The following is a 20,453-nucleotide window of genomic DNA, read 5'->3' as shown; positions in this document are numbered from 1 at the left end:
AGAAATATTTCCTTCACATACATTTTCAAAGATGTTAGCAATCATGTTTCCCAAATCTATCTGAAATCAAGAAACTATTTGTTGATCAAACCAAATGCAACTGATACCCAACACTTTGTTCTACAATATTTATTTCATAAGACCCACATTTGAGCTTCGATTTGCACAAAAATCTGACTTGCAAATTCGTTGTTTATCCGGCTACTCACAAACACCATCGAAAATTGCTTCCACCCAATCCAACACTGCTTTGGCCACGCGGACTCGAATCAAAACAAGTTCAACCCCTCATGAATGCCTACATTCCACCGGGCGGCTGGCGACGACAGGCAGGCAAAAATTACACAATCATTGCACGTCGATCGGTGAAAGTGTATTGAAGTACATATTATTTTGTCGCCGCAAAAAAGAGGTGTAGCTTATCAAGCCCCCGATAGTGATAACAGTGATAATTTGAAGTGAATTTGTTGTACATTGTGTCCATTCCGGAGAGAAGCCCGTCGATTGTCAACATGGCCCAGACCAAACTCCACAGCAGCATTTTCCACCCGACCTTGCGCAAGCTCCAGTGCCAAGATGTGGATATCGCTGTGCATAATTTGATGTACCCGATCTTTTTGGTGTGAGTATGAGTTGTTTTCCGATTCTACCGTTGTTTTTGTTTCAGTTTAGCTGAAAACGTGCTGTGTGATACCTGTTGAATGGTGGATTCAAACAGTTGCAATGATGTTATGATTTTAGGGAAGACGATGAGGCCATCCAGGAGATACCCAGCATGCCCGGGGTGGCTCGGTACGGAATCAATCAACTGAGGAAGCATCTAGCTCCGCTGGTTGAGAAAGGACTTGCCTCGATTTTGGTCTTTGGTGTTGTCGATAAGTTACCTAAGGTAGGAATTAGCAGTAGGCAAAAAATTAGTGAAAAATAAGCCCATAAAACCCATAAATGTAGGGTAAAAAAAGTTACTTAAAGACTTGAAAGTGACTGAATTCAACTGTATAAAAATCATTGGGGGTTTTCAAAGCTCACATGCAAAACTTTAGCAATATCGGACGACAGGAAGAGATCAGGCAATAAACTTGGAATCTTTATAGGATTTTTAGACGAATTGTTTGGTAGAACCGCTGACCACCAATTTTCCATCATTTTTTTCCAATATCGGCTGATTTTCATTAAATATGCGCTTGAATGGCAATAAAAATTATTCCCGGAGAACATATACAGTCAATATGTTATTAGGTAGGAAAGTTAAAGTTGAGGGCTTTAACGTCTTAAAAGGTAAAAGTATGAACGAGTTTGAAGTCCTTGCGGACAAAAAAAAAGATTGTGTTACAATAGTTCAAGATGACTCATTTCATTTTCACAACAGATTTTCGTAGTTTATTGTTTTCTATTGGGTATAACAGAGAACAAAATAATTTTCAATAATTTTGATCAAATTTTGGCGCTCCACGTTACAAGAATTCATTTGAAAAAATAACATACTTGGGCTTGAGCCTGCTAAAAAGAATAAAGCTTGCTTTTTACTCTTACACAGATTTCCATAACAATGACAGCTAATCGAGTAAAGACTATTGCTTTCCCTGCTTAACTCAAGAGAAATCGTATACCAGGATTGCGAGAGCGTCCATCGCCTATTTGTTAATCCTTGGCGCATTTCTTCACAAATAGGTCTAAAGCAGAAGTAGAAGAAATGCAAGAAAAATTTACATTATCCTAAATTTGTGGTGTGAATTCACCATTACGAATAATAAGACTCTGGTAGTCTTGCAAATTAATTTAGTAACTAAGCAATCAATGTGAATGAAGACTAGTTAACTGTCAACCCATCAGTCCGTTCAAGCCCGGATTTAATCCAAAGATTTTTAAATTACAACATTGGCCACTCGAGTCTAACCCACCTGGCTAATTAAAGAGTTGTAAATTTAAATAGATGAGATGCAAGTTAAGTGTGAATATTGAAGGGTTCAAAATATGAACATGTAGACTTAAACGTGGTAACTAAAAATCTCATATCGGGACAGTTACAAAAAAGTCTCAAAGGAGACGGAAAAATGTCTCAAAGGAGACGGAATACGAGTCTCAAAGAAATGTTATAAAGTCTTAAAGGAGACGTTAAAAAAGTCTCAGAGGAGACGGAAAAAAGTATCAAAGGAGACGGAAAAATAAATCTCGAAGAAGGCCGGAAAAAGTCTCAAAGGAGACGTAAAAAAGCCTCAAAGTAGACGTAATAAAAGTCTCAAAGCAGACGTTAAAAAAGGTCTCAAAGGAGACGAAAAAGCGGTCTCAAAACAGACGAAACAGCAGTACCAAAAGCCTCAAAGGAGATCTATGAGAAAGTTAAAGGAGGTTCGAGTAGAAATCTTCTTTGAAAAGAGCAAATTAAAAAAAGTAATTATTATTATTTTCAATCAACAAGTTCTGCATCTATGGCACCTATTTATTCCATGACAGCTCGTAACCAACCTTAGCAATACGTTCTAGTGTTCGTTACTTCAATGGAATCTACTTTGGATAAGCGAAAATCTAAAAAAAATTTCTATTCTGGTTTAGGATAATGCATCTATTTAGCAAACTACGAACGTTAAAATGGATCAAGTAAAAAACCGGTCGTCAACGTAAACGATTTTAATCTACAGAAAAATATAGTGAAAAATACTGATTTGGCGGCAATCGTCTCAGACGATGCAAGGATTGGCTTCTTAATGGATTTAGCCACTTTCCTGAAGGCAAATAATTGGTAACATGTAGTCGTGTCGTAGACAATTTTTTTTTTTATTATTATTTTTTATTTCTGCTTTTTTCTTAAGGGAAAAGCCAGTTGAAGTTAAGTTATATTAAAACCTATTCTTCAATTGGCATAAAAACCCTTCAAATCAGTTTTACAATCATTTTACAATAGTTTTTCAGTTAGGCAGATACAATCCCAGTGAGATGTACTCTTTTAAGGGATTGCTTTTGGCGGTTTGTAACTGAGCTATCAGTTATCACTTTACATTGAACAAAATTTGTATAAGGAAATATGTTTCTCTTCATATGCTGCGTGATTCTGGTGCATGTTGATTTGAAGGGTGGGCGGTTGGCGGTGGAGGGTGGCTGGCGAGGTGTGGCGGTGGCTAGGGGAGGCGGAAGAGAAGAGCAAAGAAAATTTTATGTAAGACTAGCTGATCCCGTACGAACTTCGTTTCGCTTTAAATCATTGGTACGTCAAAATGAGTTAAGAAAATGAATTCGAAACATTCTTTCGACAATTTTGGGGAAAAAATTCAACAGTGTTTAAAGTCGCTACTGTTACTATTACTTGAAATTCAAATTAAACGGTTGATTGACTTTTTATTAAAATTTATGTGAGAGTGTTTTCTTCTCGATCGGTTGCAAAATCTAGACATTATGGCAGAAACATGTACTATTTGTTTATGTGCACGACTCTTTTGCTTGACCTTCACACTTAAATTGGTATCAATTAACTGCCTCCAACAAAATTATTGCACAAAACACTGAACTTTCAATGAAACCCTCCTTTTCTGTCCCATGGCCCGAAATTCGATAATTGAAACCAATTTTACGTTCCTCAAAACTCCCTTGTGCCATTTTTTCTTTTCAAATTATATGTAAAATAACGTCAGGAACTTGAAAACAGTGATCAGTGAATATAGACGCCCCTTTCGCCGACCCTTGGCACCGAACATGCTACCTGGAGTCAATTGCTCATAGTTTATAATCCTCATCTGAACATTGTCATCTCAACCCGATGCATGATCACGACAATATCACGAAAACAGTGAGCAACTAACGTGGACGGCCTTTTTTTGACCACGATTCAAAACTTGACACCTGAAATCAATTATCTTTCCTGTTAACCTCCCATGTGTCAATTTTCATTACAATTCTATGCTCAATCAAGAGAATATCGTAAAATCAGTGAACAGATAATAACCCCTTTAGCCGACCTCTGAGTCAAGATTTGAAACCTGAAAGCAAAAGAACGTCAAAACTCCTATGCGGAAATTTTCATCTCAATCCAATGTAGAATAACGTCAAAATCGCAAAACATTAAAGTTGGGTATGGACGACTCCTTCAGCCAACTTCTGATCCGCAATTCGAAACTTGAAATCGATTGCTGGACCCTCAAAACACTCATGTGCTAATTTTCATCACAATACGATCTATAATAACGCCAATATCGCAAAAACATTAATCAGTGGATATGGACGACCCCTTTGGCCGACCCCTGACCCTAAATTTGATAACTGTAACTGATTGTTCGTCTCTTAAAACACTCATGTGCAAATTTTCATCACAATCCGATCTATAATAACGCCAATATCGCAAAAACATTAATCAGTGGATATGGACGACCCCTTTGGCCGACCCCTGACCCTAAATTTGATAACTGTAACTGATTGTTCGTCTCTCAAAACACTCATGTGCAAATTTTCATCACAATCCAATGTAAAATAAAGCTAATATCGCAAAAACATTTATCAGTGGATATGGACGACCCCTTTGGCCGACCCCTGACTCTAAATTTGATAACTGTAATCGATTGCTCATCCCTCAAAACACTCATGTGCAAATGTTCATCACAATCCGATGTAAAATAAAGCTAATATCGCAAAAACATTAATCAGTGGATATGGACGACCCCTTTGGCCGACCCCTGACTCTAAATTTGATAACTGTAATCGATTGCTCGTCTCTCAAAACACTCATGTGCAAATTTTCATCACAATCCGACGGAAAACAACGTCAATAACGTGAAAACAATATTTGTCTTGTATGGACGACCCCCTTCAGAAGGGGTCGTCCAAAAATCTAAAAACATTTTTCATCATTCCTGGTCCTAATGAGCATCCATGCCAAATTTCAGATCTCTAGCTCTTAAGACGGCTGAGTCTATAGAGGACAAACAAACAAACAAACAAACAAACAAACATACAGATAATTGCTTTTTATATATATAGATATGAGTTTATCTTTCTTTTGAAGTTCAGCTTCAGGTGTTTTTTGAAATTCTCGATGGTGTGACAGTTGAGAAGCGGTGTGGGCAGGTGGTTGTACAGTTTTGCACCGATGAACGATAATTTGCGGCGTCCGAATTCGTTGCTTGTTCGCGATAGAATGAAGGTAACGGCTCTTCTTGATGATCTTGCGTTCAATGAAGTTTGTAGGGTCGAGCTCCGGTACTGACTAGGATAAGTCACAATTTTCCGAACGTGTAGTAAGATCTGGAGCTCATACAGCGCACTTATTGGAAGAAAGGAATCTGTTTCGTTTGCATAGAGGAGGCGCGTTGGATACAAGTATGGTTTGCGTAATACGGCTTTAATACAGCGATTCTGAATGACTTGAAGTTCTCGTAGAATTGATTTACTGGGGCTTATTCTGCGAGGCGAGTGACGTGAAGTGACTTAGATTTTTAGAGTCACCGTATTCTAGCAGGCGAATGCCGTGACTTGAATGAACTTTAGGTGACTCGAATGAACTTTTTTTACTGTCACCGTATTCCCAGAGGCGAATGGCGTGACTCAAGTCGGTGCCAAGTGACTTTTGAAGTCGTATCCTATTCCGCAGGTGACTTGGAAGAAATAAAAACGAAAAATTCTTAATATTTCAAAATTGTAATGATTTTATTGACAGAAACTTTAAAGTAAATGTTTTTAGATAAAAAAAAACAATTCTTAGTTTCAATCTTTAGAAGCAACTTGTTCTTTTTAATAAATCAAATTTTTGAGGCAAATATTTTATGGATGCTTAAAATATGTTGTTTAAAAAAAGAATTCTTTTTAGATAATTTTGATTAAAAAAAAACCTTTGAGAATTCCTTTTAACACAATTCATTAAAAAAAAACAGCCTGTAGTGTTTCCGAGCTACTTTTGATACGAATTTCACCTATATGCTATTTTAAAGCTGAGCTGACGAATGTTGAAAAATCTTTGCCGCTCAAAGCAAATTTTAGGAAATCCATGGCATAGTGTGAATTTTGTGAATTTAATTGTATAACAGTTTCTGTTTTAAAATAGTTTATTTTATTCTAAGAGTAAACCGTTCATTTGCTAATTTACTTGACGATTTTGCCCTGGTTGAATTTGCGACCGGCTTTATCGGCACCAGTCCAAGAGAAGTACTGCTTGACCAATTTTTTTTGTGTTCTTTGAATTGGGCACGAGTTTCTTTCAGTCGTACATCTCGTAATTGACCAGCCAGTCGGGGAGGGTGAAGGCCAGCACCTGTCCGTGCCTGACCCATATGCCGGAGATTGTGCTGTTGTTGTCCTCACCGGACAGACACATGGAAGCGAAGATCTGCTTACGTATCTTTTCCTGACGCTGAAGAAAGTAGTAAGGAATGGACTTGGCTTCATCTTCGTTGGGATAACACCGTTTGAAGTCGTCGAAATTGAAAGTTTCCTTCGGATCCTTGGAATTGGGATTTGCTAAAGATAATTTGGCGACATCCATTTCTTCGGCGGGTTCCTGTTCCTTCTTGGTCGAGGTCGGTTTCTTTTCCTTGTGTTCAGGGTAGCAGCCACATTCTGGAATAAAATCAATCAATATCAATAACACAAATTTAATTTAATTAAAAATAATTACCATCTCGAGGCCTCCCATGTTGTTTTCAGTAACGTTTTTTTTGACAGCTGGAATGAATTATTTCGTATTTACAAATGAACTCAGTGGTTAATCCAAATAAAACACAATAGAAGGTGATGCTTATTTTTATGTATAAATTTTGTGGCAACCAAAACAGACAAAAGATACATTTTTTAATGTCGGCACAAACTTTTTCCACAACTTGAAACACAAAAAAATAATCAGCAAACAAATCAAAACACGAAAGTATTTGAAATGTTTAATTTAATATACATAATTTTGCATGCAATCGATCAGATTTGCATCACCTGAGTATGTACGCATATTAGGCAAAATTCATCTCTGATGTCGTCAATCACTGTCAATCCAATAAGGTAGCCTGATTTCTAAGGTACGAGATTCTAGCGCTTGAACATGTGTTAGTTATAATTTCTAAATTGAGCTTGTGAGTAAATTTTTATAGTAATATAATTATCCAAATCTTTCGTTAACAGGTTTTATTAATTTCAATAATTGTATTAATTTAATAATTTCATATTTTCGAAAAAAAAACTAAAATTTAATGAAAACTTGCTTTGAGATATGTGAAAGATGCGTCGGGAACTGGAACGGGATCCATCACCCACATGAAACTTCATATTCTGCTGTCTTGCGAAAGCACCCGTAAACGAGAGACTTGTGGTTGCACAACTTTGAAGGCCATCGTTAACTGGGACAGGAAGAGGAAGTTGTTCAAACACCGTATTTTGACCTTCCGGCAGCGACCTGCTGTTTTTGAGCCCAACACTTTGGCCAAATATTTAGGTCGTAAACTATTTTCGGGTAAGTTAGTGTGTAATTGTTATGTAAGGAGATAAGATTGCGCTTTTGATGAATAAATGTTTGTCATTCAAATATTTTTTCAATCAACGAAGAACGAAGAAATTTGTAATATCAGAGCATGAAATAAATAAACAGAACATCACATGTCTCGAAATTTTGGATGCAAGTTGAATATTACATGTCTGGAAAATTCAACACGTCTGTCAAATTTACAGACGTGATATATTTAACTCGCACTGAAAATTCCGTCATATGTGGTGCTTCTTTTCATCATATATGATGTAGTTTTAAAGATTTGTTTGGTATATTAAGGCAGAGCTAAAACTATAGTTATTATTGTTATTAAAGTTTATAAAATTTCACTTAATGAAAATATATCGATTTTAATATTAAACACTTTTTATACACTATCCTTTTTTCAAGTTTTTCAAACTGAAATTAGATTATGTAAATCCGTCAAAAACGACACACGAGTACGAATCTACGTCTTTTTCGGAGGCATAAAAAATGGATGGCAAAAATATCAAACAATGAACATGAACGACCCCTTTTTCTATCATCTGATTTTAAATTTTTAATCAGTCCTGTAAAACCACAGGTAAAACTCCCATGTAAGAATTTTAATCTCGATCCGACACATAGTACCGCAATCGTTGCAAAAAAAAAAGATGACACCTTTTCTATCGTCAAATACAAATAAGATATATTCCATTTATAAGACAAACGTAAATATACATTAAAATTTTGGATTTGAAGTTTCAATCCGCATTTTAAATTCTCTAGCTATTTTAATTTTCGATTCAAAATGGGGAATCCGAATAGAGAAAAAAAAAACATTTCGACTTGATTTCGAATCTCATTAAAAAAATTAAAATAAATACTTTTCAGTATGCATTTTATCTAAATCTGAAATTTTGTCACGTACAAAAATACAAATCAAACTCTTATTGAAGTCCTACATTGGGTTTGGTTACATAATTGAAAACATTATTTTGAAATTCTTTATGTATGTGACGTCATCCAAGAAATTGAATATCACACTACCTGCTTTGAATGTTCCTTACATCTTTGACAGTTCGCATGGTGAACCCGATGAAACTGGTTCATTGCCTCTGGAACGTCAAAATGAACATCAAGCCACCGAGGCAATGAACTAGTCACCGTGAGTGAGTCGCCTCTCGGAATACCCCGACTAGAGTCACGTGACTACGACTAATGTGACTCCGAGTCACTTCATTCGCGTCGCAGAATAAGGCCCACTAGCAGCTCCCCAACAGGAAACAAGGTAGATCAGCCGTGAGTGTACCATGGCAAAGTATATTTTCTTCAGACAAACTACAGGAACGAAAGCCGAAATTTTCCTGAGCAGTCCACAAAACGCACTTAGTTTTCCTTTCAACGATGTGATATGGGCAGACCATGACATGGTGGACTCTAAAACCAATCCGAGAAACGGATATTCCTTGACCTCTTCAATAATGCGGTCTCCGACTTGTACGGGATCGTGGGGTGGCAATGCACACCTTGGAGATCGAATGAACATGTGTTTCGTTTTGGAAAGATTCAGGGATAGAAGATTGGATTCAAAATATTGTTTCAGCTGCAAAATGTCGTACTCCATTTTTAAACTTATTTCATTGCAGTTTGCACCACGGTAAAATACTGAGGTGTCGTCAGCAAATAAACGAAGTTTCCCGTAAAGGTGCAATTTTGCCAGGTCGTTGATGAATAATATGAAAAGTATTGGACCTAGGTTACTACCTTGAGGTACTCCGGTGGAAATGTGCCCATGGGAACTCCTCTTGTCGTCGATCGTGGTATATTGCAGTCGTTCGGATAAGTAGCTTGATATTGAGTCGTTTGCGACTCCTCTTATACCCAATAAATCTAATTTTTGTACTAGAATACCATGATCAATAGAATCGAACGCTTTTTTCAAGTCGATGAAGAGTGCACCTACAAGCTCCTTTTTGTCTAGAGAGTCGTATATGTCCTGGATCAACTCAGAAGTTGCCGTTTGTGTGCTGGAACCTTGGCGAAATCCGTATTGACAGGAATAGATAAGATCATATGTTTTTGTAAAAGCTTCCAACCGTTGAACTACCAATTTTTCAATCAATTTATCAAGGACAGATAAACATGAAATCGGTCGGTAATTGTTTACATCAGTAGAACTGCCTGATTTGAACACAGGAACCACACGAGCAGTCTTTAAACAGGATGGGTAAACTCCGGTGCGTATTATCTCATTGAAAATATCACAAATTAATGGGGCGAAAATTTGGTGCTCTTGTTTGATAAAAGCTGCTGGAATGTTGTCAGGACCTGTTGCTTTTTTGCTACTCAGATCTTTGATCAGCAAAATTATTTCGGAATTGGTGGCTGGCTGGAGGAAGATTCTACGATAATTTGGAGTGATTGTACCGAATTTACGAAAATCTCTATCGCTATCTAAACTAGCCGTTAGATTGGGACCCACGTTACAGAAGTGGTCGTTGAATATTTCACAAATTTGATTAGTATCGGTGAAAGTGGTTCCGTCCACTATAAGTTTCGTTGGATTTCCGTTGCGTTGGTTACGTCCTAAAACTTTGTTTATGTTCACCCATGTTTTGCGTGGAGAACAATTTAGGAGCAGTTTTTCGTAATAATCGCGTTTACACTCTGCATTCTTTTTTTGTAGATGTTTTGAAACGTGAGTAAGAAGCTCGGATATCGTTTGATCATTAGGGAACCTTTTTAGCCTCTTGAGAGTTTTTTCCTTTAGTCGCACCCACCACCATAGATCAAATGTCATCCAAGGACACGAGTCTTTAAGTTTGGCATTAACTTTTTTATGTTTGGTACATTGGGCTATCAATGAATTATAGGTGTTAATAACGTGAAGGAGTTTTGCATTTGCATCTAAATTGGTGGGAATTGTACTCATCGAATTACGGAACAGGTTGCTTAGTTTATTGTGATCTGTTATCTATTTAACAAGCGTTGTAGAACTTCGTTTGCAATGCAGCTCTAGTACGGAAGAAATCATACAATGATCACTCAGATCGGTGTCTATCGTTTCATTTTGAACAGTGTTTGCGATTCGTAAAGAGCAGATAACATGATCTAAATTGTTCTCGCTAGCAGGTCGTGTTGTATAAGTGTTTGTTACCACAGCATTGTATGAAGAAAGCAGTCTCAGACAACATTGTTCGAGGGCATGTTTACAGGAATATTCATATCACCAAATATTGCGAAATCCTTTTCACCTTTCAATCCAGATAAGATAGTTTCAAGTTCGGACAAAAATCTTCTAGCTTCAAACGATGGGGGTCTGTAAATCGCATGCAAGTGTAATGGTCTCGCGTGCGTATGCAGCTGCCAATGGATGTGATGAAAACCGTCCAGAACTCGATTTTGAATAATAAGTGCATCAAGATCAGTGTGAATGAAAACAGCAAGACCACCATGAGATTCATTTCGACAGGAAAAGTAACTCCGATAACCATCTAGACTGTACAGACAAGTTCTCTCAAGTTTAATCCACGTTTCAGACAGGATTACAATATCTATTCTTCTCGCATACCTTTTAAGAATATCTTTTACGCAGTCGAATTTGGGAAGATCATTCAAGCCTCGAATGTTTAATTGAAGAATTTGTAGACCCATTTTGTTATCAATATTGATTTTATTATTTATCCAATTTTGTATACAGTGATGTTGAAAATTTTGTATAGTAGTGTTAGACATAAGGGAAAAAGATTAAAATATTCGAAAAAAAATATCGATGTTGCGAAGAATCATCATTTATTAACGCTTTGCTGCCGGATAGCCATGAGGAGTTGATGGTGATCCGGATGAGCCACTAGAAATGTCCAGTTGCCGCTTGTTAGTAGAACGTTCCAATTTTGAGAGATCATTCTGGCATCGCACGACCTCAATTTTGGATCCATCGGATTTCTTAGCAAGGATGACTCCGTTTCGACCAGGCCAAATGTATTTGAAATCAACTTCAGCTTGTTTTTCACGAGCTGTCTTGAGCAGGTTGATTCCATAGGATGTTAGGTCGTCCCGCAAGATGATTTTCCTGGCAATTGTGGATTCGTAACCTATTGCCGACAACAATAATTACCCGTGAGCCTTTTTCTTCTCAAACAGTTCTTCCTTCAATTTCTCACTTGCAAAAACAACGCGGATCGGGATGGTTTTGTTTTTTCCGTTGTCTGTATTTTCCTTTGAAATCAAACGCTTACAGTCCGTAATAGCATTGGGTAAGATCGTAACCAACAGCGCTAGCAATCAGTCCAACTAATTGAATAAGATTTTCGTTTGCTTTAAAAGGAACACCCAAAATTACTGCGTTCGTCGATAATGCCAAACGATTAATCCGATCGACTTCCAGCTCCAGGTTAGACACAGTTTCTTCAATTTTTCGCTGGTCACTTTGCAGAGTAAAGACATCCTTTTTCATTTTATTTTGATTCACTTTCAGCTCCTGTATTTCAGACAGAATACCATCCAGTTTGGTAGAGACGAAATCCTGCGACTTTTCTATCTCTTTGACCGTATTTCGCACTTCGGTAAGTTCGGATTTTGTTTCGCGAATCTCAGTCAGCACAGTACGTAGCTCTTTAAGCACACGGGACTCCTCGTCGTTGCTTTTCGATGTAGCTGCATGTAAGTTCCGGCATTCCAGCGAGCAGTAAAACGGTTGTTTGCGAAGCTTACGGATGGCTTCGCCTGACAAGTTCCGACACTTGAAATGCTCAGACTTGTAGCAGTACAAACATTCGATCACTTTGCTGGGATCCTTCTCCGGTTTCGAGCAAATCGCGCACAAAACAGATTCCACTTCGGACATACTCAACTTTTGGTAGGTAGAAAACAAAACAATCAACACACATATGAGCTTGCTGCACTTCTTCGATGCTGATTCGACCGCAGCTTCTATACAGGTTATTGACAGTATAGCGCGAACGTGGAAAGAATAAGAGAAACGATAGCACCGACCTGCAATTTTTCGGCTTAGTACAACCTGATAAGGTGTTCCGTGGGTATGTAGTGGGTAAGAAAACACCCGCTCCGAGGCTTCGTGTTCCGGTATTTCCTGCAGACACCTTCAAATCTAGTATTTTAATGCTTTTCCTTATTTTTTCGATGAAATTATTAACACCAATTTTAGAACTTGTTGATAGCTAAAAGTGTTGCCAATATTTTCCCATATTTAATTGTCATAACGAAATTAGTATATTTTAACGAAAACCTCTTCCAAAGAGACCTTTTTAAAATTTTAGCTGTAAATGTTTCGATAGGAATAACGGTAACAGCATGCGCCGCATGTTATACCAACCGCGATTTTTACCCACAGAAAAGACATCGTCATCGGTGTCTGCGACCCTTGTAGATTAACTGGATCTTATTCTGTTGAAAAAGGATGTCTTCTCGTAGACCTAATAATTCGAAGCAATTCCTCAAGGTTCAACCCTTTTTTCAATCCTTTCAATCAAGGATGGCTGAAGATCTACTCTTGGAGTTGAAAAATCTGGGAAATATGCTGCGCAACAATCAGTACACCGGCAAAAAGGCAGTCGAATTCATTTTCAACATGAGCGACTTGTAGGAAGGTTTTATCGATCACTTCGGACAGGGTGATAATGAGCCATAAGCAGTGAGGAAGCCTACACAAGGACAATGATTCTATTTGGACGACACAGTGCAGGGAACAAGCTAAAATTCTGTATCAAAGAAAATTGGCGGTCTCGCTGCTGTAGATGAACTAATCGTTTTAAGGAGCAGCCACACAAGACTGTTAAATATGCTTTTATTTCAATTTTAAAATAAGTGGACGAATGGACTAATTGGTCCGTTGACTATGACGGCTGCATACTGTTGACGTCGTTGCGCTGTCGTTGCTTCGAAGGCGGATTTTCGGGGAAAAACTTCATACACCTACTTCATACTAATTACACTAGTTTACAGCATTTTTGAACTCAGTAAACTGAAGGTCATTTCCAATGTAAAATCGGGCGCTAAATCCGAAAATGAAATTCAAAAAAATCTCAGTAGAACCGTTTTTGAGTTATGCTCCAAATATGAAATTTCGAAAAAATTAAAAAAGTTCTTGTACTTAGATTAAAATATCTCGGACGGCATAACAGTAATTTGAAATCCCTCTTTTGCATATTCAAGGTGAATAAGTTATCTATCGATCATCTGAACACTATTTTTGCGTTTGACCAACAGTATTGTTGATATTAAAGACTTTATGAGAAAAAAAATTATAAAAAACGCATTTTTTTAGAGAAAATTTTGTTTCAACGAAAGCTTAAGACTCGATGGTAGCATTTAAAAAATCTGATTTTCTTTTGCGCTTGAATGTCAATTCAAAACAAGTGGTTCAAGTGGTTATTTATCAAAATCGGTTGAAAATTGAAGAAGTTATGGCTACTTTACCATAACTGAAATTTTTGGAGTTTTTAATAATTTAACGAACCGCAGTACACTTATCATAGTATAGGAAGAATGGAACATGATCAATCTCACTCGCTCTAAGTCAAAATTATTTATTAGCTTACCAGAAGGTCACATGCCAAGTTTCAGAAAGATCTGACCATAGGGAGGGGTTGCTTAAGTTTCAAACGTAAATCAAATTTTGAGGTATTTTGCCCGGGAGGAACGAAAAATACTGGTTTTTCATCAATAACTTTTTTCATCACAAGCTGATTGTTTTTTATGGTTGATTTTCTTAAAGCCTAAGTTGAGACAAATATTTCACCCGAAGACTGTAACTCGATTGGATTTGAAACAGAAAAGTTATTGCGGTTCAAAGATCGTATTTTGGTCGAAAACTGTCGTATAAAACGCAATGCGTAAAAAGTACTCATTGCGTATTTGTAACCATGTGAAAGTTACTGTTCAAGATTACTAAGATTCGTCGCGGTAACGTTAAATGTCGAGGAAGTGCTAGTGATTCAGTGGAGAGTGAAACGGACCAGCCTTTAGACCTCAGATATCCCGGACGCAGCCCAGCAGCATAAAACTGACAGGCAGGGGCTAGCATGCAACAGAGGGCAGCATGAGCGTGCTATAATGGAGCAGGGCCGCAGTAAGGATGAAAGGATCACGGAGCAAGAGGCAAGAGAAAGGGTCAGCAACGAAGGGAGGGGCGGTCATCGGTCGGGTATGAGCGGCATTGTGCTGGTCCAAAATGGCCATTTCATGGTGCAACGCTGAGAACGAAAGGTTGAAGGCTAGTCGTTTTATCTTAGCTAATATTACCATCGCTGACGCTGTTCCGAAAAGCATAGTTAAGGCGCAGTAAGCCAAACAGCAGTTCGCACCGTGAAAACCTATTTCAAGTGTGCGTGAAAAACCGGCCAGGTAACCTTATAGCCCCGTGAATACCTATATACCCGACCTGACGCCATTTTGCTTCCCTCTACTGTTCACCAGGACCCCGAGGTTTTAGTTCGAGACTTCTACCGCTCGTGTTTCTCCAAAATTCTTCAAAGGCCTACCAGAAGTGCCTCCGAGGAACCCTAGCGGCCCGCCGTAGCCACTTAGTAAGCTCCACCCGCCGTGCCGAAGTCCGGCGCCACGAACCCACCTAAGCCACGAGTGTGCCTCCTCCAACAGCTACGAGGAGACACGGGACAACCGACGGTGTGAGAAGGGGTGAACCAAAGACGAAGGGCCCGAAGCAGAAGAGTAAGGTAGGAGAGTAATTGCTCAGTCACTGGGGGATAGTTGGAAGATTGTCGACAAGTCGGAATAAAGGTTGGCGAGCGAAGCTCGAAATTGAATTTACTAGCGTTTCCTTGTAGTTTTTGATTGACGAAAAGCCGACCCTGAGGCAACAGAAGGGGAGTCTTAGTAGTGCTGGGCAGTAGCTCACCCTTGGTTACATATTGGACAAAATTTGCGGCCTTTGAACCGCAATAACTTTTCTGTTTCTAATCCAATCGAGTTACAGTCTTCGGGTGAAATATTTGTCTCAACTTAGGCTTTAAGAAAATCAACCATAAAAAACAATCAGCTAGTGATGAAAAAAGTTATTGATGAAAAACCAGTATTTTTCGTTGCTTCCGGGCAAAATACCTCAAAATTTTATTCACGTTTGAGACTTAAGCAACCCCTCTCTATGGTCAGATCTTCCTGAAATTTGGCATGTGACCTTCTGGTAAGCTAATAAATAATTTTGTATTAGAACGAGTTAGATTTATCATGTTCCATTCTTCCTATACTATGATAAGTGTACTGCGGTTCGTTAAATTATTAAAAACTCCAAAAATTTCAGTTATGGTAAAGTAGCCATAACTTCTTCAATTTTCAACCGATTTTGATAAATAACCACTTGAACCACTTGTTTTAAATTGACATTTAAGCGCAAAAGAAAATCAGATTTTTTAAATGCTATCATCGAGTCTAAAACTTTCGTTGAAACAAAATTTTCTCTAAAAAAATGCGTTTTTTATAATTTTTTTTCTCATAAAGTCACTAATATCAACAATACTGTTGGTCAAACGCAAAAATAGTGTTCAGATGATCGATAGATAACTTATTCACCTTGAATATGCAAAAGAGGGATTTCAAATTACTGTTATGCCGTCCGAGATATTTTAATCTAAGTACAAGAACTTTTTTAATTTTTTCGAAATTTCATATTTGGAGCATAACTCAAAAACGGTTCTACTGAGATTTTTTTGAATTTCATTTTCGGATTCAGCGCCCGATTTTACATTTAAAATGTTGGTCAGTTAATCAAGTTCACGATTTTTTTTAAAATTTTGTAAACTAGTGTTATCATTCCAAAAAGTGTAAGCGTCAGACACTTCCATCGAGGTGCTAGAGATTGATCGCGGTTTAACGTAGCTTTTTAAAAAATAAGTAGAATATCGCAGTAAGTGACTAGTGTGTGTGAAGTTTTTCCCCAAAAATCCGCCTTCGAAGCAACAACTGCCCAACAACGTCAACAGCATGCAGTCAGAATGCTTTGTCATCTCACAACCAGAGGGTCAACTAGGATAGTCGATGCTTCCGGGTACTCACACGTTTGGCAGCGACGCCCCGACGATACGACGAACGAACAGCGATCGTGAAGCGAGAGCAACGACCGAAACTCGCGTTTCAAGGCCGGTCAAATGCGGCTTCCTGGTGCTGGCTCACTTTGGTAAAAACTACCGCAGTGTACACATAAGCAACTACAAACTTTGGAAGTGCAAATAACAGCCAGACACCAGGACCCCTTCGTTTGGGATAAAAGACCGTCGTTGGAATAACCTTTTCCCTCCAACTACGACGGAAATAGCCGCCACCGAACATCAGTTAAACCACGATCAAGGGCCTCGGTCGATCGTCCATCCTGAACCCTACGAATCGACCGGCATAGTGGACCATACACCAGTTGAAGGCCTCTGCCAACACCAATCGGGATCGAACAGGTATCTGAGGTGCCGCCATCGATTGTCAAACGCGGAAGCTGATTCAGTTACAACGTCAGCCTTGCCGACTAGGAGTTGGCAGTATCCACAAGAGCATAGCCCTCCAGGCATCGTGCCTTTTGTAATAGACCTGTGCAGTGCAAACGTTAAATAAAAATACTATTGTCGAGAAGTGCAATTTTGGGGTTTTTTTCTGAGTACATTCTGGAAGCTCCCTGCGATTTTGTTTGTTAAGCGTGCCGCCCTGAGGTCTAGAAAGGAACTCTCTTTCACGCCGGTTGGAATGGTAGGTTTCATACTGTAACTCTCCTTCCGTTACGCCCGCTCAGTCACAAGAGATTCCCCAAGATTCCCGGGGTCAGCTCAAGCTTGCCGTTATTAGGATAGTGATAAGAGGAGGTAGAAATCACGCTTACTTAGCTACCGAATTTTATGATTTTATTCGGCATTTCAAAAACCTAACATTCCCTAACGTCCCTAGCTAAGTTTTACCATCGAGAACTTACTTTTTATGTTTGTGGTGTTAGTGTCTGGGCCCGCTGCTGCCGATGACCATCTGCATGCGAGATCCGATACACCGATCGGAAGGGTTGAGTCTGCTTGAGTTCGCCCAGATCCGGGACAAGTTCCTTCGGTTTGGAAACGAAACCACGGGGCCGTCGGGAAATCGGTTTTGCCTTCGGAGGTTTTAGATTTTATTGGTTCGGCCACCAATGGGGGATCCCACACCAGCTTTCAGTGCGTCTGACCACAGGGCTGTCGGAGCGTAGGTAGTTGTAATGCCCTTTTTGGAACTTCCGACCACAAGGTATGTTGGTTGGATCGGAGGCAGAATCAAAAATTTGTTTACTGAAATATAGAAAAAGGTATCCATATCATTTAATTGAATCATTATCGAACCTCATCTTTTTCTGTGAACCCACATATTTTGTTTAAAAAAACCACCTACTAAAATCAATTATGCTCGAAAATTTCCAAATCTTCTATAGGACTCCACGGGTTCGGCTGCCGACAGCCCAAACAATCCAGTGATCAAAGCGCTCCCACAGCTTCGCCAATGGTTTCCGGATCTGCTTATTGCTTGTGATGTTTGCCCGTGCCCCTACACCAGTCACGGCCATTGTGGCATCCTAACCGAAGACGGCACCATCGACAATGAACCGAGCATCCGGAGGATAGCAGAAATTTCTCTGGCCTATGCCAGGGCTGGTGCTCACATTGTGGCACCCTCGGACATGATGGACAATCGGATCGGTGCCATCAAACGGATTCTGCGGGACAATAAACTGGAAAATCGTGTTTCGGTTTTGTCGTATTCGGTGAAATTCGCATCTGGGTTTTACGGCCCATTCCGTGACGCGGCCAAATCTGCACCGGCTTTCGGCGATCGCAAATGCTACCAGTTGCCACCGGGCTCGAAAGGAATTGCTAAACGAGCAGCGGTAAGTTTTTAGAATGAAATATCACATTTTACTCTCTGGAGCCACAGTCAATCAATCATTGCGCAAACTCCCACCCGCTAACCATATGTTTTGGTTTAATTTTGTTTTGACCTCTGCGTTCTTTGTTTTGCCCAAAAGTTCGTACCTTTGCTTTATGTTCCACACCGGTTAAATCAAAGAGACGGAGATGGAAAAGTTTTGTTTTATGTACTTTTCGCTCTCTGGAGCCACACCACCACGTGTTTGACTATTTAAACCCGCACAAAGGCGCGGAGTCAAATGCCAATGGCTTCCCCCGCTCCATCGTTATGTATTCGGTTTCTTATATGGGAAGGTTTTTCTTTCTTTCCGGTTTTATAATTTTTGGTTGGGTGGCTTGGTGGGAGAAATGCATCCTCATTTAATGCATCCGGGTGGGTGGTTTCTCTTTGTTTGCGTTCCGCAGAACGGAAGCTGGGGATGCTTGTAATGGAATTATTTAGAATGCATTCTCGGTAGACGAGAATTTTGTTTCTTTTCCTTTTATGTTTTGTCATTGAATCCAAATTCCGTCTACGTTGGGAGGATGGAAACTTTTTAGAGGATATTGATTTGTTCTTTATGAGAGTCTTCACGAGAGTCTTTATGTGGTTTTTGTGCTACTATTTTCTCCTGTGTTTTTTTCTTTGTCGTTTTTGTTCAGAAACGAGACGTCGAGGAAGGCGCTGATATGTTGATGGTCAAACCGGGCATGGCTTACTTGGACATCGTGAAACAAGTCAAGGATGACTACCCGGAACTGCCACTCTTCATTTATCAGGTACAGATTTGCATCACTTTAAAATTTAATTCCAGGCAAATGTCTAAACATCAATTTTGTTTTCGCTCCTGTTCCTGCAGGTATCGGGCGAGTATTCGATGCTGTTGAATGCCGGTAAAATCGGTGCATTCGATCTGCGGACGGTCCTGTGGGAAGTGCTGATTGGGATGCGGCGAGCTGGAGCAGACTGCATTATTACCTATTTCACACCCACTTTGCTAGATTGGTTGCGGGAATGAATGAAGGAATCGGAAACGATCACTAACAGTTTATTGTAGTTTTATATGAAAAAGTTTTTTTTTCATTCTGGTTTTCGGATGCTTTTAGGAAAGCAATTACTAATCGTGGTGTATTTATAGTCACTCACTTAGAATCTTTCTCAAATATATGAAAAGACAGTGTCAGTATCTTAAAAAATTAAGTTTAAGAAAGAAATTCTTCAAAAACAATATATTTTTGAATCGAAAACTGTATTTTGAAAAGAAATCTTGTTTTTGGGCAAAAGTTTCTCTGTAAAATAGGGTAACGGGTCTCTTTTAGACCGCTTGGGAAAGCGGCGATGTTAAGCAGAATATTTATAATTTCTTCGGCCAAGAAAAGCTTTTGAAATAACAAAGTAAAGGGAAATAAATTTTCTGAAAATTATCAAGCTTTTATATGACATTGGCCAGTTTTTTCAAATCCTTTCCAAAATCCAGAAGTATAAGGTAAAATTCAACTAAAACTTTTGTTGCCGAAAATTTTAATCCTCAAAATTTATGCTCCTAACAAATGGTATAATTTTCAAAATTCATGACATCAAACGAACGTGTCTTCAGCGCATCTGTAAAATTCAAAAATCTCATTTTATGTCACATTGGATTCATCAGTATTGTGCCTCAAATTGAATGAACAATGAAATTCATTATGTTGTACCTATATTATTCATCAATGCTTGCTAAAGCTTAGGAAAAAAAATCTGTGGTTCGATCAGTATAAAACTGTTATAATGTGATTTGAACTGGCAAAATCCGTTCAAGGATGCTTTTAAAATTTTAATAGGGAAGATAAGGGCATAACGAGAACCCAGGCATCTTTTCTACAAAAGTACGCAATTTCTTAAATAAATTTTCATAAGGATTTGTTTCGTACTTCCTATAGCATTCATTTTTCACAAAAAACAGGAATCTCCTTATCATCTTTACAGAGATATTTTAAAAAAAGCAGCTTGGTTCTCGAGCAACGAAAATATTATAATTTTTGAGCATCACGAAATAAGCTCTTATGATCTTAAAATCACCTTGATCTATAATGTACGCACTGCAACATGATCTACACATTGTTTCTCAATTTTTACCATCAAAAAATTTTTGATTTTTCACTTTTATCAATTT

The 20,453-nt window shown here is 38.6% G+C and overlaps 2 protein-coding genes and 1 long non-coding RNA gene across 3 annotated transcripts; 1 reads left to right on the top strand and 2 right to left on the bottom strand.

Moving 5' to 3' along the window:
- The first annotated feature begins 279 nt into the window (after nt 1-279).
- LOC129743811 (delta-aminolevulinic acid dehydratase) lies at nt 280-19,626 on the top strand. The gene is made up of 5 exons (XM_055736012.1): nt 280-622; nt 742-889; nt 17,829-18,281; nt 18,964-19,080; nt 19,161-19,626. The coding sequence occupies exons 1-5, from the start codon at nt 513-515 to the stop codon at nt 19,317-19,319; spliced, it is 987 nt and encodes a 328-aa protein (XP_055591987.1). The 5' UTR covers nt 280-512; the 3' UTR covers nt 19,320-19,626.
- Nucleotides 2,876-18,853, bottom strand: LOC129743813 (uncharacterized). Its single transcript, XR_008736686.1, has 3 exons — nt 17,789-18,853; nt 17,346-17,688; nt 2,876-3,116 (listed from the first exon to the last, which is right to left on the bottom strand). It is a non-coding gene; the product is annotated as an uncharacterized LOC129743813 (long non-coding RNA).
- On the bottom strand, nt 5,976-6,629 carry LOC129743812 (elongation factor 1-gamma-like). The gene is made up of 2 exons (XM_055736013.1): nt 6,596-6,629; nt 5,976-6,537 (listed from the first exon to the last, which is right to left on the bottom strand). Exon 2 carries the CDS (start codon nt 6,461-6,463, stop codon nt 6,179-6,181), a length of 285 nt encoding a protein of 94 aa, XP_055591988.1. The 5' UTR covers nt 6,464-6,537; nt 6,596-6,629; the 3' UTR covers nt 5,976-6,178.
- Nucleotides 19,627-20,453: the final 827 nt, after the last annotated feature.

This window comes from Uranotaenia lowii, chromosome 2, assembly GCF_029784155.1.
Source record: "Uranotaenia lowii strain MFRU-FL chromosome 2, ASM2978415v1, whole genome shotgun sequence".
Lineage (NCBI taxonomy): Eukaryota > Metazoa > Arthropoda > Insecta > Diptera > Culicidae > Uranotaenia > Uranotaenia lowii.
Note: the sequence above shows the minus strand (reverse complement) of the source record. Positions and strands in the feature narration are given on the sequence as shown.